This window comes from Hydra viridissima, unplaced genomic scaffold (genome assembly GCF_058129835.1).
Source record: "Hydra viridissima isolate aposymbiotic clone 2 unplaced genomic scaffold, HvirCarnegie_v1 scaffold_1, whole genome shotgun sequence".
NCBI classification, from domain to species: domain Eukaryota; kingdom Metazoa; phylum Cnidaria; class Hydrozoa; order Anthoathecata; family Hydridae; genus Hydra; species Hydra viridissima.
Window position 1 is genome coordinate 15,610,023 of NW_028324300.1, and position 17,636 is coordinate 15,627,658.

General features: G+C 27.4%; 2 protein-coding genes across 4 annotated transcripts; both read left to right on the forward strand.

The window, feature by feature from the left end:
* The first annotated feature begins 818 nt into the window (after positions 1 to 818).
* On the forward strand, positions 819 to 5,535 carry LOC145187555 (protein SYS1 homolog). 2 transcript variants are annotated; one of them, XM_080063978.2, is made up of 4 exons: positions 819 to 1,036; positions 1,356 to 1,420; positions 4,711 to 4,750; positions 5,096 to 5,535. In XM_080063978.2, exons 1-4 carry the CDS (start codon positions 872 to 874, stop codon positions 5,285 to 5,287), a joined length of 462 nt encoding a protein of 153 aa, XP_079920104.2. In that variant the 5' UTR covers positions 819 to 871; the 3' UTR covers positions 5,288 to 5,535. The 2 variants fall into 2 exon arrangements, with proteins under 2 accessions (XP_079920104.2, XP_089949331.1); XM_090093205.1 differs by having other exon boundaries at positions 5,103 to 5,390.
* A 77-nt stretch (positions 5,536 to 5,612) lies between these two features.
* On the forward strand, positions 5,613 to 16,961 carry LOC145188073 (T-cell immunomodulatory protein-like). 2 transcript variants are annotated; one of them, XM_090093181.1, is made up of 19 exons: positions 5,613 to 6,172; positions 9,045 to 9,129; positions 9,370 to 9,521; positions 9,728 to 9,770; positions 9,933 to 10,019; positions 10,158 to 10,267; positions 10,384 to 10,451; positions 11,798 to 11,885; positions 12,127 to 12,260; positions 13,437 to 13,530; positions 14,140 to 14,197; positions 14,280 to 14,379; positions 14,807 to 14,960; positions 15,298 to 15,347; positions 15,473 to 15,551; positions 15,620 to 15,741; positions 16,116 to 16,198; positions 16,299 to 16,416; positions 16,656 to 16,961. In XM_090093181.1, exons 1-19 carry the CDS (start codon positions 6,013 to 6,015, stop codon positions 16,713 to 16,715), a joined length of 1,845 nt encoding a protein of 614 aa, XP_089949307.1. In that variant the 5' UTR covers positions 5,613 to 6,012; the 3' UTR covers positions 16,716 to 16,961. The 2 variants fall into 2 exon arrangements, with proteins under 2 accessions (XP_089949307.1, XP_089949315.1); XM_090093189.1 differs by lacking the exon at positions 10,384 to 10,451 and having other exon boundaries at positions 5,998 to 6,172.
* The last annotated feature ends 675 nt before the right edge of the window (positions 16,962 to 17,636 follow it).

Genomic DNA, 17,636 nt, shown 5'->3' on the forward strand with positions numbered 1-17,636 from the left:
AAGAAAAGGACTTATGTTATGAATTACATGAAGTGAATGATTTTAAAATTTATAAGTGTGTAAATAAAGATATTGTAATATGCCAAGGAGATTTCTTTTCAATGAACGCTGGCTTATTAGGTGGAGTTTTTGATTTTTGTTGGGACATCAATTCTCTTTCTGCTATGATCCCTGATGAGCAGCAGCTATATGTTGATAAATTGGTATCTTTTTTGTCTCCTGATGCTTGCCTCATTTTAAATTGTTTTGAATATGAAGCTTCTTTGCGGGGTGGAAATCCTCCTCATACAATTTTTAGGGACAGACTAGAAAAGATGTTTGGTGACACTTTCACCTTTGAAGAGTTATGTCGTAACACTGAAGATAAACTCCCTGATGGTCTGACAATTCGTATTGGTGCTAATGCAGAACATGTTTACTATCTAATTAAACAAAAGCAATCAGTTTAATTTGAATTTGTTTAATGCTATATGGAATATAAAAAACAATATTAATAACCTTAGTTTTTTTTAAAAAATTTGAAGAGATCCTTTTATGTTAAGTTTATTTTTATCTTAGTTGGCTTTTTTGACATTGATTTTAATCAGAATGTGTTACTATATTATCTTAACCAAGTTTTTATTGTTTAAATCAAACAAATGAGGTTGCAATTACAAAAGTTTTTTTCTTTTGACTTTTAAAGAATCTCAAAACATGTAATGCCAGTTTTTAGAAGTAAATTATATATATATATATATATATATATATATATATATATATATATATATATATATATATATATTGCTAATTAGGCAATAATTCTTTTCAAATGTTTTTTTTTTTTTAATGTTTTTTAAAAGAAATATTTTGTTAAATATTAATAAAAGATTTGATGGCAGTTGGGCAGTTTCGCAGTTACATTTGGGATCCCATTTTGATCATATCACAAATAATTGCTGTGCAGTCAATCTTTTACTTGTGTTTGGGAGCTTGGTTGTTTTGTATTTACAGTTTTGCTGGACAGCAAGTTCTCGTACAGCACTTGTTTGATTCTACAGTATGTTTTGCTTACATTTTAACATATTTTGATGACCAATAATAGTTTAACATAGTATTCAGATTAGCAAAAGTGTGAATGAATAAGAATAATTTTCCATTAGCATGTTGTTTTACATCCGCTACTATTTGTTAGCCCCATTTTTTTGTAATGAAAATTACTAATTTTTTTTTATAGAATAGTCATTTATATCTCATTAAGTCAAATTATTTTTGTTTGATTTAACAAAATATTTACTAGCATAAATTATTAAAATGTTAGTGTCTAATAAAGTAAAATGCTGATTTTTAGGATAAAGTGGTATTTTGTTCTCTTATAGATAGTGAGCTTTTCTGCCAGTGGGAGGATTTATCTTTGTATCTTCATTCTCAATTCACTATCAAAGTATGCTCTTTTTTTTCGGTCTAAGGCTATAGAAAGAATAAAACTTTATATTAATTAATGAAACTAAATATAACATATATTATAGTTTTAATATTAGTTCTAATAATACAGAGGCTGGAAAAGCTCCCTTTTTCTCATGGTTTTTTAAATTTATGTTAATTGAACTTCTCCATATTGCATACTATTCCATAGTTTAAAATAATTATCATAATTATATTTTTCTGTCTGTTCAAATTTTATAATGTTTTTATAATAGGCACTGAACTTTATTTAAGGTTCCACAAACAAACAAGCAAAATTTCAAGCTTTCTTGACTTGATTTTTAGTCTTATTGAAGGTGCCAAGCATTTTCATTTCAATGTATGTATGTATGTATGTATGTATGTATGTATGTATGTATGTATGTATGTATGTATGTATGTATGTATGTATGTATGTATGTATGTATGTATGTATGTATGTAATTGTATTATTTATATATTAATTTTGAAAATTGAAGAAATCAAAAAAAAAAAAAAGGCAACTTGACACCCTGAAATGCTGAAGCTGCCCTATAAGATATATCAAATCTTATAGCTACCAATCCAACTGCATCCATGTTTAAAAAGTTATCCTATCTCTCTGAGCCTTCCTAAACTGAAGTTCTTTACAAGGGATTTTAGTGAACATTTGCATGAATATGAAACATCTAATGTTAGTTATCACAATTAGACTTTTCATAGGATTTAATGAGATATTTACATATTGTAATATCAAAGAGTCAATAATAATGTCCTGTTGTTTAATAACATCAGTTATTCTCCTCCATTCTTTAATATTTATGTTAGTTCCCTACTATAATATTAATATAGGCAAAAAGTTTATCTATTAATTATTGTTATCAATAGATAAGCTTTTTGCCTATTACTCTTTGTTTCAACCCAAACATTAATACAGGTATTTCCTAAATTATAAAAAATATTCACATTGATCAGTTTTTATAGGGAATGTCTTTGGGTCCTGTTCAACCACCAAATAGGTAATTTCAAAAAAATTTTCAGGTCCCAAACCCATTCAAGTATAGACCTGTTAAATACCCAATAGCCTGAAAACCTGAAACAATGATCGAATGGGCTAATGAGCACCAACAGCTAAGGAACTGAAACCAATGAATTATCAGGTACCCATTTGAGTATTGCATTTTTTAATACCCGCAAAAACCTGAACCCATTTGCTTTTTAGCTTTGTCACAGTTCAGGTCCCAAAACTTGTTAAAAGATTTTTAAAAACTGTAAAAATTGCAAATATTGCTAAAAGTCACAAAAATTTGCTACAAGTTAATATTTACGGTAATTTTAGCATCTTTGGAAGAGTCTGTAAAATATGTAAACTAAAATTTAAAAAAAAGTAATAAATTAAACTTAACTAAATTAAATTTTAGCTGGGAGTTTATTAAAGAAGTATTTGATTAAACAGATTGAGTCCACAGTTAATTAAACAACAAGAGTAAATGAAACAGGTTAAATGATATGAAAATAAATGCAGTTTTGGTACCAAAAGTTAACTTTCTAAATACATTAGTTGCCTTAGTCATCATAGAAATAAAACACTGGCAAATATAGCATATTCACCTTTGAACTTTTATCTAACACTGATTACAAAGTAAACATTTAAAATTTGGAGATGTACTGTTTGTTTTCATGAATTTCTTAGCTTGAAATAAATTGAAAGAAATTTGAACCAGTGTTTAAATAATCATTTTTGACAAATTCTTTGTCTTCTTCAATGTCATACATGTCCGTAATGTTAAGTGCATCAACAGGGGCTTCCTAGATGTCATCATCAGGCTCCTTATTTGGAATTTATGAAGAGCTTTTGGTTTCTGAGTAGAATTTGAGCAACATTCTTCTCTCAAACTAAGAGTAGTTGCTTTTGATGAAGAGCAGTTTTTCAGTCTTCAGAGGATTCATGTGATTTCGTCCCTTCATGACTGTCAGGTTGGCAGCACTAAACAAGTGCTCTGAGGATGCTAAACTTGCAGGAATGCTCAGGTTAGCAAAGGCAGCCTTGGAAAGAATTGGATAGACATTCTGTTTTGTCAACCAGAATTTCATTGGCTTTCCCATCTATGCAGAAACTGCCTCAATATCATTTTCATAGGCAAAATGTTTTCCTTTCAATCCAATCACGCTCTTCTTCTGCTTCTTTGGATAATGGTCAAAGAGTTGAGTATTTCAAATAAAGGGTGATAAACAGTAATTTTGCCAACCACTTGGGTGAATAGTATTAGAAAATATATCAAATTTTATTTAATTGCCAAAAGGCCAAGTAAAATGTAATTATTGCAATTATTACGGTTATATTCCACTTTTTAGAAATATCAATTATTTTTGAACAAAATGTACCTTTTTCACTGAATACCCAAAAGAACTTTTTGGGAATTATTTTTTTAATGGGTTATTGGGTTAGGGAACTGATTGGATCAATAAATTTTGGGTGCTGATAATTTAAATTACCTGAAAGATTGAGTCAGGTATGAAAAATTTCAACTACCTGATCTTATCTGCATTATTGGGTAATACCTGTTCAGGTAATCAGAGTCTGATAAAATTATTTTTGGCTTTTATTGGTGTCCGATACTCATTTGGGTTGGGACTCATTCAGTTTCTATTGGGACCCAGACATTCCCTAAATTTTTCTATGAAGCAGGGCTTATCGAAGAATATTTCTCAGAGTTCTGGTTCTAAAAACTTGCTGGCTGATCTAATAAACTTAGTTAATTTACAGGAAACTAACTGTATATTTATGTTTGGACTGTTACTAAGTTTGATCCTTTTAGTTCTAAATTTGTTTCAGTTGTTTATCATTATTTTTTACCTATTTGATGAAATAAATTCATTTTTATATTTTTACCTTTTACTTATTTACTTGTTATTTAAAAAAGTTTGCTTTATTTTTTAGAATATTTTTTGCTGCTTTTTATGATAATTTTGTTTTAAATTGTTTTGCTATTTTTTTAAAGTTAAAAAAAATTTTTTTAAGTAAACTATGAAAATTAATGTATCCATATTTCTTTGTATTTTATTTTTCTCTAAATTTCTATGCCAAAAAAGAAGCAGAAAAATTTGTCTATATTTTGTGTAACTTTTTGTTAATATTTTGTGTATTGTCTTGTAAACACAGAGCTGCAGAGCAGCTAACTGCTAACAAAAGATTAAACCAGTCCCTAAACAATTGAAGTTCTATTTATTTATTTTTTAACAATCGCCAGTTTCTTTAAAATAAATGATAAACTTGTTTCTGTATTACAGTTCAATTGCACTTTGGTTTATTGTTCAGCGAGCAAAGCAGGTATATTTTCAGCTTTTATATCTAAGCAGCAAACAGCTAGTAGCATTAATACATCATCTATATTAGTGATCTAGCTTCCTTGTAACCTCAAATTAGAATAATTCAGTTTCATATTTCTTTAATTAGACTTTTTTGTTTTCAAGAAGTATAAATAATTGTTTTTTTTTAAAAAAATAGAGAAGTATAAATAAATTATTTTTGTGTTTAAAATGCAACTTTTTTACTATTTTTATGATCTTTTAACAATTTTAATGGCTTCTTCAAATATATATATTGCAGAAACAGAATTTTAAAATCTATATTTTAATATACTATAAGTTGCACACAGTTTAAATAAAATTTTAGTGTTTAGATTTTACATGCACCTCCCATTTTCTTCATCTGATTGTTTGTTGGTCTGTTTCTTCATTTCCAACAGCTTGGACTTGGTGGGTCATGAATTTTGCTTGTATAGTCTTAACATCGCTTTTAAGCGAGTATTTGTGCATGCGTTATGAAATGAAAGCTATTCCAATCAGCAATAATGGAACACCTTAAAAAACCTAGCTTATTGTAAGCGTTGATTATCTACATTCTAATTAAAGAGAATGGTTGTGCAGTTTAGGGACCACCATGGTCAAGGAACTACATTTTTAAGGGATCACCATGGTTAATAAAGAAGTAACATGGCTTGTGAAAGTCAATAGTTTTACAGACTATTTTTGCAATGTGTTTCTATTTATTTTTTAACTATTGCTAAAATAGCTGAAAAATTTTTATGTTGGAATTGTTTAAATTGATTGGCATTTTTAAATGATTTTTCTTATATTTAAATTTTTTTGTAACTTTTTTATGAGTATCAGCAAAAAATTCTAAGCAAAATATACTTACCTTTTTGAGACCTATGATCAGTTTTCATTACTTCTTAATCTTTATTAAGTTTAAAGATATCAGTTATGATTTTGTATTCCAGATATAATAAAGTTTGAGGTTAGGATCTATTAGTCGCTGCAACTTGCAGTCTTTTTTAACCAGTGGTTTTTTTGCCAAATAATACAGTATTATTGTTTCATAGGCATGCTGTTATTCTATATTTGTGCAAATTGAATCATGTTCCACTGATTTTTTATTAAAAATTGATCACTTAAAAATAGACCTGTAGAACACAGTTATTCTATTCAATCATTAACTATTAATTCTCTATTTTGTGGACACCTTTTGAAAACATTTTTAGTGTCGTTGTTTATTTTTATTTTTATTTTTTTCTGTAAGATGTAAATAAAATGATGTACATAACAGCATGGATATTTATTGCAATTGGATTAAACGATCTAGGCACTTCTTTCTCAATGGATGCAGTGTTTAGCATAGATGGTTTAATAGCTGCATATGGAGATTTCAACTCTGATCAGGCATTAGACATGTTTGTTATTTCTAGTGATTGTAAGTGTTTTAATTTAAATGAAACTTATTAAAAATGAATGAAATATAAAAATAAATATTTTTAATCTTTTTTTTTTAAAGTTCTGTTGAAATTTATTTATGATTTATTAAACCTAAACAGTTTGTATGAAGAGTATAAGTGTGAGCAATAATATTGTGAGCGTTATTTCTAAGGCTTACTATTCTAAATATTAAAAAGATTCATTTCAAGATTTGAAAAAGGATGCTAGTAAATTATGACCTGTGCACTACAAAATAAAAGTATCCTTTTATAAAACAATTATTTAATTTATGAATTCAACATGTAAAACAAAAGCTCTGTAAATAATTTACCCATAACTCAATATGACCAACCCTCAGCAGCCATGACAGTTATACCAGCTCTAACCTACATATATACATATATATATATATACACACACACACACACACCTGGTACTTGCAGTTGATATAAGATTATCTGGGATATATGTAATGACTATTCAAAAAAATATTCCAAAGTTATTGCCTACTTGAGAGCAAGCTAGATATAGTTGATTGACAGAAGCATGAGTTAGGGTTTTAAAATTTGTCCTTCAGCTTTGTTAATTGTAAAACTATTGGCTAATTTGATTGGAATCTGCTGTCTGTTAAATAGGCAGTTCAACAGAGATCAGTGGTATTTTGGGGATAAATTTTGTTTCCCCTTTTTCCTTTCCAGTAATAAGTTCCACTTCAATAATATTGTTTGATAGCTGTTTGGCAATCATCTTTGTTCCATTACGTAGCTTTGGTGTGTTAGTAATCATTTTTGTCCCATTAAAAAGATTCATGATCAGAGATCCAATTTCCAGTTGAAAGTAGTGTAGTAGCTTTCCTGGTACTTGAAAACAGTTTAGAAATTCTGTAGGGAAATTGACACTTTCTTCAACATTTAATATCATATCAATTGATTTGAACATTCTCTCCTCACCAGGAATTTTCTTTTGAATAATAAAGTTGATAATGTTGACAATATTATTATTTTAAGTTAACAAAATTGCCCTTTTAAAAAGCCATTCCTGATTGGTATAGTTGTAAAAAATGTTTATAAATTTAGTCAATGGTTTTTTTTCAGTAGTTGATATGTTGCAAAAATTAGTTGATTTCAATGAGGCTGTTCGCCTGGTCAGTGGAATATGAACCTTCACCTATTTGTAAAAACTTTTGAGTAAAATATGCTGTTGCTTTGTCTTTCAAGAGTGGCGGTAATCAAATTTTTTCATTAATGCAACAGAATCCTCGTGTTTCTCTGCTAAACTTTTTGCATTGCAAAATCAGCAAATGTCATCCATTTTTTTGATGTTTTTGTTATATTCTTTTGTCAAAGTTGTAGTGGAATGCTTTGTTCATTAGTTTCCAGTCTTTACTCATCCTGATCTGTGCTTCTTTTAGGGTGATAATTTTATGGTAGCTTGCATTGGCAGTCTTTTATTATAAGGTCGTGTTGCAATTCTTGATTTTTCAATTTGTTATTTAATTTTTCTCATGGTGCTTATTCTCATTAGTTGGGAATGTAAATTTGACTTTTTTTTTTTGCTGTTTTTTTTTGTTTTTGCTGTTTTGCTTCAGAACTGGCAAGATTTCCTCTTTAAAGTTGTGGGAATTATGTAAAATATATTTTAAGTCAACTTTTTGTTAACAAGTACACTAAGTACACTTTACACATTTTATTTTTGATTTACATTTAGTTACTATCACTTTGACTATTTACACTTGCTTGTTTTTATTCACTCTGTGCACATCTTTTTTTTGGTTCTTCCTTTGTCACTGATAAGAAACTGATGAACCTTCTTCATGGGTGGAGGGTAAAAGGCCATGAAACAATTCAACTCCCTTGATTATAATAGTTTAGGATAGTTATAATCATACTTTATATAGATACAGACAAAACCAAATTTTTTTCTGAAAAGATCTTAACATGAGGGATTATGCTATGGGTTAGGGGTTTTATCTTGTACAGAAATTTAAATCTTTTTATAATGAAAAATTTGATTTATAAATTTTAAAAAAAAGTTTTCTTTTTCTTCAAGTTATATGGTATGTGATATGGTAAATATCCTAATTGTAAAAATCTATCCCTACTCAAGTTTTACAAAGTGTACTAAATCATGTATCTATTCCTACCTAAAAGATGAAAATGTTTACAAAAAGTTTCATCTTCTGAAAACATACTTCTAAATAATCTTGTAAGTTTTCTATCAAAATATAAATGAAGTCTTCTAAGTTTTAATAAATTCTTAGAAGACTTTTACATTTCTAAAGCAACCATCAAAAGACATTGCTTGACTATTGCCTTCATTTGAACAAGTATCTAAATAGTTTCAATATTGTGCAATATCATGCAACTGTATGTTGCAACTGTATGTTGCAACTGTATCATCAAAATCTCCTCCAAGAATTAGCTGTATTGAAAGTTGCAAATGAGTGATCCATTCTTTAGCATTCATTTAGATTTCTATCAAACCTTTTAGCAATTCCAAAAAAGAGGTGTTTAGTAACTTTTTTTATGCAAATCATATTTGTTTGATGCAACACAAGTTTTACATTAAGTACTTAATTGATCTAGACTCTCCACATTGAGTACTTAATTGATCTAGACTCTCCACATTGAGAAAGATTTTGAGTACTTAGATTTCATCATTAATAAAAATGATTGTTTGAAGTTGTTACTGTATTTGCAAACTTTGTCGAAATTTATGAAAAATGAGACTGTTAACTTTAATGAGATTCATGTGTGAGAAGCAAATTCCTCTTAAACTTGGATTGTGAACATTTTTGTCATGACAATTGTTATTGCCATTGCAAATGTACATAGGTAGTTATATAAGTTACATATGTAGTTTATTTATAGGGACACAGCTTAAAATATATGTTTGGAATGTTGCAAAACAGACTTTTTTCAATTTGGATTCAGCAGAGTACAAAACAAATACAACGTAAGTTTTGACTTTTTTTTAAATACAGTGTTATGATATGCAATTTAATACAGTGTTATGGTATGCAATTTGTGCTGATAATTTGTGTAATGTAATTTATATAAGATATTAATGCAAATTCATATGTAATGATTATGTAATTTATATTTAATAAAGATCTAATTTACATATAATGAGAATGTAATTTATATACTACAATAACATATATTATCAAGTTAGTAATATTTACAATCATTTAAGTGAACATGAGGTTATTGTGAGTATAACCACTGCTGATTTTGATGGAGATGGTTGCTTAGATGTTCTCATGTGCCTATCATCTCCAGAAAATGAAAAAGAAGGTTATGTTGATGTCGTTGTTTATTATGGGGATACAATAACATTAAGCAATAGTAATTAAAGTTTCCTTTGATTTATATTTACATTTTTGTTTGTTTTTTCACTTAACTGATTTCTTTTATATCTATAACATTTATATCATTTTTACATCTATAATTAATTTCTATAATAAAATTGTTTCAATAGAGAATTAACTTTATTTATCAATCATTTGCAAATTTTACCATAAGGAGTCTAATGTTATTATTTCATGTTTAAGGTAAATGGACTGTGAAGATGCTTGACCAACCCTCAGTTATCGAGTAAGTTAATAAAAAATATAGAAAATTGTAAAAGTTACTTTTTTTCCTTTACTTTTTTTTATATCAATATTTACATATCACAGAAAGTAGAATTCTTTTTATTTTATTTTTAATTGTTAGAAAATTCTTTATCAGTTGCTTTATTTTTTGTTTTTACTTCAGCGTCAATGGTGATTTACTGCCAGATTTGTTTGGTACTAATTATAAAGGGGTGCGGTCGTATTGGATATCTATACCTGCTGATAAAAGGTAAAAATATTAATTAATGCAGAAATTAAAAAAAAATGAAAAAGCAATTCACTTAAAAACTTATAATCGGAATTTTTTTTAAAAAAGAGAATAAACTTGTGTTATTATAAAAATTTTTAATGCTAAGATTGTTATTAGTTCCCAAGCTCACTTCACAGAAGATGCTCAGTTTTATACAGATATATCCACAACACTTGTTATCCCTCAATCAAATGCTTTTGTAGATATAACAGGAGATCAACATGCTGGTAAAAAAAGACTTTTTTAATTGAAAAATTTTTGACAATAATCTAATCTAATTGTGTTTTGCCTTACAAGTTGTTTGCCTTACTGTCAGTTAGTAAAGTTTTTCCATATTCCTTAGACTTGGTTGTTAAATCATACAACAATGAGACAAAGTCAATAATGATTGAGATTTGGACTCAGCAAACTGTTAGCTTTTTTGAATTTTTCTTTTTTTCCAAATATTTTTAATTACAAGGTGTCCAGATAGGTTGGGTGAAGTTTAAAAAGTGATATAATTTAAAGATAAAAAATGTTCAAAGAGAGTTTTATTTTTTACTTTCAATATACAGACATTGGAAATATCTTTACTAAAATTATGTTATCTAAATGGTGCCTGTTACATCCTTGGCACTATTCTAATCTTTACTGAAGATTTCTTAGGATAAAGTTAGCAAAAAGTCTGAGATACTGAAACCATTTTTGTTGAGATATTTTGCTTTAATTGAGGTAATATCCTTGGCTTATTTTCATTCACTCTCTCTTTAAGAAATCTCTATAAGAAATAGTCCAGATTTGTTTGGTAGCCAGTTAACATCACTTCTTTGCAAAATCTGCTTATTGGGGAATATCTTCTTTACAGCTTCAATTAAGTTGTTTGAAGTGCTATCATCTTGTTGAAACCTTGTTCTTGAACTGAAGCAATTAAGTATTTGCAAATATGGAGCTAAAAAATATGAAACAGTCTTGCGGTAATGTTCATCCTCTATGATCTCAAATAAAGAAAGGGTCAATTATCCCTTTAGTAGACATTACACCCCAAACAATAACATTAATGCTGTGAAGCAAGTTTCTGTTTGGGGCTTTTTGCTGAGTAATTTTTGCCAGTAATGGCAAATTTGCTTATTTACAAGACCATCCAAGTGGAAACTAGCTTCATTGCTAATTAGTATGTCAAAGTCATTAAACTGCTGAAGTATAAGCGTTTTGAAATTCAATCTGTGATTTTGATATGCATTAAGATGTATTTCTTACTTTAAACTGACATGCAGAGACAATTTTTTTAAGTTCAATGCTTCATTTCTTTTACTAACAGGCAATGTTGATTTTCACTTATTGATTGTCTGACATAATTATTTCTTCAACTCAAATGGCATGTGAATGACCAGTATTTTAAATTGTAATGGTGGATCCTGTTGATTCAAACATTCTAATTCATTTCTAAATAATGTTCCAGTGAAGTTTTTTTTCTCATAATGAGGGCTGTGTAGTAATGATAGAATTAATGCATTGGTAATATGCTCTAATACAAAACACACACTATTGGCCAGTGAACAGTTCTTCTACTAAACTTCCATGAACTGAGCTATTTAGTATTATATGCACCTTACTTCTCTGTCCCATGCATCTCAGTTATAACAAAAAAAAAAAAAAAAAAAAAAGCACTTACGATTACTGGACACCTTACATTTTAACTTTAAATAGTTAAAAATATATAATTATGAATTACTTCAACTTCTTTTTATTACACAGATTTTTGTGGGTTCTGTTATTAGGGTAAAAAGAACCTTTTATTTCTGAAGGCGTTTGAGCTGGGGCTGACAAATATCAAGTATGCTGGTCAGATGTCATTTGGAGACTATGGTAGGTAGATTGAAAGGTGATGGTGGATTATTAATTTTGTAACTTAATTGAGATGTTGTTTAATGAAAAATCAGAATTCAAAATAAAATGTTTTTTTGCTTATAGCTTTAAAGCTTTTACATAGAACGAATGCTAAACGAACACCAAACGCTAAAGTTATGATGGAAATAATAATCCTAATATTAAAATCTCAAATGTAAATAGAATACTGCTGATAAAAAGCATTTTCTTTTTTTTATAGATAGTGATGGTGTAATTGACTTAATGCTCCCTGCTTGTTTAACAGACGATTGTTCTCACTCTGTCCTATATGCTCGTACAATGAAATTAGCTTATACAAATAAATCAGAAGATGAGATACAAATTGACAGCAAGGTAAATCTTTTTACTAGTACATTTGTGACATGCTACTTTGAAAATTTAAAGGTAAAAACATACTTAAGATTTCTAATCTTACAAATTTTATGAGAAATTCTATGTGTATCAATGTGTAATTTTTCATCTAATGATGAACAATTATACATTGTTACACATAAAGTTTTTCATAGAATTCTTAAGATAAGAAATTATTTCATCATTGAAACATACAGGATATTTTTTAATTATGACATGAAATGTCATTGTCAATAAACATTCAAGAATATTTATTAATGATTTTTTTAAAAGTATATTTCATTAGATATCTATTAATAGTGGTTTTATAATAAATTATTTTTAAGAGTTAATTAATAGTCTCTAAAAAAACAACCTTAACAGTTTCTTGGCTACCTGTATCATTCAATGATGAACTTTGTATTACATCTTTTGAGCACTCACATTTTGGCTAAACAAGACTAAATCTCACATTATTTTAGCTAAATAAGACTAAATCTCAAATCATTTTTAAAATTAGATTCATCTCTTAAAGATTTCAATAACATTAGGGAGCTCTTTATTTTACTTTACTGTTCTTAGAAATCATTAAAAATGATTTTTTTTGGTTTTATTGTCAGGTTCTCAAAATATTTCAAAAATCTGATTGGTCATTTTCATTCCAGAATGTTTTTATTAAGTTAATAAAAAAAAAAGTATAAGAAAATAGACTCATGAAAAACTCAAATATGATTTATTATTTAACTATTTATGTGTAGAAATTCAAATATCTTATTTATACTTATGTAATGTGTATTTCAAAAGATTATTTGATAAAAAAAATTTTTTTTAAAAAAAAAGCAAAAAGAAACAAAAAACAGAAAAACTTTGTGGACTTAAAAAATTTTAAAGAGTATATAATTATATTTCATTTTAACAATTAGTTTTAAAAAAGTTCTATTTATAAACAAAAAGTTTCAATAAATGGAAATTTTGAATAAAAACTTAATGCTATTTAATATTATGTAATAAATGCTCAGCTTCATTCTGCCATTATCCCACTATCACCTCTTATCACCATCTCTTCTGCCACCATGTGGAGTTCATCTCTCCCATCAGAAAGATGATAGGCCTCCCATTTGAAAGAGGGTAGGATCTTTTAACACTAAACAATTGTATATTTTCTTATTGATATTTTAGTGGGTAGTTGTTATTGACAATACGTTTGGAGATTGGCAATTCCCTTTGCATAAAATGAATGGTTCAGACAAAATTCCTCTGACACTTATAATAGGTGAGTTTATTTTTAGTTCAATTTTTATTGTCTTAGTATAAATGAAGCTTTTTTGTTTTTTTAAGCTAATTTATGTTAAATAATAATATTTAAAATAGCAGTCTTATTTATGATTAACTGCTACAAGAGGGTCATTGATGTTATTGTTTTTATTTTCCACTGCTGTAACTCTCACTGTGATTTTTTAAATTTCAATTAGATTAAAACTTGCCATTTGAATTCTAGGGTTAAATTAGATGCTGCAAATTGAAAAAGTTTAGCAAGAGACTTTTATTTAAGATTAATAATACGTTAAATAAATGAGTTCATTGAATTGAGAAGCTTCAGGTGTAGGAAATATTGCATGGTAGATTGCAGAACAAAAAAATTTCCATCCAAGTAGATGGAAGTGTAAATACTGAAAGTTGTATGAAGAAGTTTTTACACGGTTTATAGAAAAAAAAGTCAGTTAAAGGAGACCATAAAACTTGTTTTATTTAACAATAAATATTTAAGTAAAAGAAAAAGAAAAAACACAAGTTAACGTTAATAATATACTAATAAATTTACATCAATTATTTTAATTATAACAATAATATACTTTTATTTTTATAACAATTATTTGTACAGGTGACTATTTATTGGACGGAATGATCGATGTTGTCATGATACTTCAAAACAAAAAAAGGTTTTTTTATTTTTTTGTATATTAAAAGTTTCTTTTATGCAAAAAAATAACTTTTTTTTGCAACATTTTACTTTTGTTTTAGTCTAAAACTTTTTGCTGCAAATCTAATCAACATTCCCTGCTCTGATTCTAAATTGACTGGCTGTGAGGGTAAAAGAACATTCTCAGTGCAATATGCTATTGTAGGTTGTTTTTTTTTTCCTTATCTGTTATACTTTTTTAAGTGATAAAGCACAATTTGTTTAACATAAAAGGTGGCTTTTATTGCAAAACAAAATGCACCTTTTTCTTGTATCCAGAACAGAGTAACAGTTGAAATTGGCTTTAATTATTTTTTGCAACATTTAACTTTTGAAATTGAATACACTTCTTTTCTCTATTAAAGTAGTAAAATAAACAAATACTGAAAAATATCAGTTGCATAAGTTAAAATAGTAAAGTACACAAATGCTAAAAATGATCATTTATAGTTAACTTATATTTTATACCAATAAACTATAGTTTTTATTATTTTAGTAATCCAGGTTAGATGGGTTTGAAAGTGATAGGTCCCATCTTTAGATTATATACTTTTCCTATTTTAGGAAAATAGCTTTATTATATTTTTAGAGTTCAGCTCAAGACCCTGTCTCAGTGAGTTTAATGGATGTATATGAGAATGGAATTCTTGATTTTTTGATCACTTGTCAAACTGGCAATAGTTATGAGACAAAAATTTTGAAAAATGAACTCATAGTTGATGCTGCTTTCCTGAAGGTTGCAGGTTCAATCATATATATGCCTACATAAATAATATATGAATGTGTGTGTGTGTATTAGACTTATATATATTAGATATTGACACTTAGTGCAGGATTTCACTACTTTGTTTGCATTTATGCATCCTGTAACATACTTTTACATCCTGTAACATACTTTTACACAATACAAATTAGCTAATGCCATGAGCACTAATGTGGTATGTGATTAATAAAAACGAAAATGATATTACCTAAAGTTTCTTTAGTTATTTAAATCGTTTTTTTTTTTTTTTTGTACTGAAGAGATTTCTTATCTTTATTTTCATTTTGAAGAAAAAAGATTTTAATTTTTTTCTTAAGTTGTTGGTGGTATTTGCTATACAGATTGCAAATGTAGCAAAGGATCAACGGTATGAAGTTACAACTTAATATTTTTTGTTGTTGTATGTATAGAATTTTGAATTAATACAATTTATACAATATGTTTTAACTGCATTATAATAATAATAATTTTACAGAATGATATTTTCTTTAGAGATATGGAGCCCATCAGGTTGGAGCTATGATTGATATAAAGACAACAAATACAGATGGCCACTTGATGGTTGTTAATGGTTAGTTTCTAAATTAATTTAAAAATTTGAAAAATGATTTAAGTTTAAACAATTTTTTTTTTTTTAAGCTGTTCAGTTAGCACAAGCAGGACACTTTTCTCTCCAGCTTCCCTATGTCATTTTTGGGTTGGGAAAATCTCCAAACTTTGTGGATGAAATTAATATAGGAATTCCAAAAGGTGATCAGAGTGTAAGTTAAAAATATTTCAGTTTTTTTATTTTATGCCTATAATGGTTATATTACATATATTATCTTATACATATAATAGTTTTGTAGCAGGGAAATGTTGCATTTCTTGAGATAAAAAGTATGTTTTCATTTAAAAATACCAATAGCAGCAACTTGTCAGGTCAGAGAGGCCAAAGTGTTGCTTTTATTGGAATTTTTTACTTAAACTAATAGATGATTGTGTAAAGGATATTTTCCTGTCGTGATAATATGCCAATGACTTTCTCATAGTCATTATGTTGATGGTAAATTACTAGCAAACTTTAACACCGTTTAAAGATTATTATTATTCACTTAGAAAATCAATTTACTTAAGATTTTTTTTGTATTTATAGGTAAATAGAGTTCATGAATGGGTGGCAATAATACCAAATGCTCAAGTAATTGTCATTCCTTATCCAAAAGATTCTCCTGCAGAGTAAGTTTGCAATATTTTTCTAGATTTTTTTTTTTTAGTTTCTAAATAAATGTATTTAAAAAAAAACTTATTATAAAACATTGAGTTTTTTATTTATTAGCTGGATGACTAAATTACTTGTTGCTCGAAGCAAAATGTTTCTGCAAACTGGAGGAGTTTTATTAGGTACATGCCTTCTGATTGCTGGAATTATCATCATCTTACATGTGAAAGAAAAGGTTATTCTCTTAATGATCTAATTTCTTTGTGTTCTGTACTATGCTGTTTTGCTTTGTGCTTTGTACTATGCTATTATGTCCACACACTTTAAATCATTATTTAAGGTTTTTATGCATGCATCTTGGAAGTCAGTTTGTTTTTATAAATAATTTTATTTAATTTTTTTTTTTAAGTTGTAGATTATGCAATTAAAATAGTTAGGTGATTTAAAGGTTTTTTTTTTTCTTTTTACGCACAGAAAGAAGACGAAAGGGAGAAAAGAAAAGAAGCACACAAATTTCATTTTGATGCTTTGTAGATCTGTGAACTTCCCAGATGTCAAGTCGTTTTTCTAGTCTTTAGACTACCGATTGCTAGAAAATGGGGTTTGTCAAAAGCTAGAAAATTGAGATTGCTTGATCAAAGATTTTTCTTTGCTGTAGATAAAGAAAACTTGAACTTCACATTTAAAAGTTGTAGAAAGTCTTTGTGTAAAAAAAACTTCATGTTTTTTTGTAGCAGTCATGTTGTTGCAATACAAAATTTTTGAACTATGTTGGAATAATTTATGCTTTTTATTTATACATATTTTAATATTTTTCTTTGTCATTATTTATTTATGAAGTTTCTTTAACAATACATTGTTGAATTGTATCTATTACAAAATTTCACCAAAATGTATTTTATTATATCTTTCTATAATATTAATGTATAATTTAATAAATTTGATTTATAAGAAGAAAAAAAGAACATACTAGGATTTTAAATAAATTCTTATTTAACAAATTTTATTTCTATATTAATTTTTACTTGAATTTTTTCTTAGTAGAAACTTTTCAGGTTAGGTATTTATAAACACCACATTTCTTTTGAACAATTTACTCTGTTTTCAAAGTCTGTGTGTGTGTTTTCAGTCTGATTACAATATTTGTAAATAGTTTCTATGGTAATGTCTTGTTTCAAGTTTCACAGTAAAATTTAGACAAATTTTTGTAAAGAATTCAAAATATTGCACTCTTTCAATTTCGTTATCAAGATTTACACATAACTATGATTCTCACACATAACTATGATTCTCAGACATAACTATGATTGTTTGTTTAATTTAATCAATTTATGTTTATGGCTACAATCAAGATGTAGCTGAGTTATGATTATGTAATCAAGGCGTACAATGAGTTATGATTATGTAATCAAGATGTTTAATGAGTTATAATGATGTAATTAAAATGTACAGTGA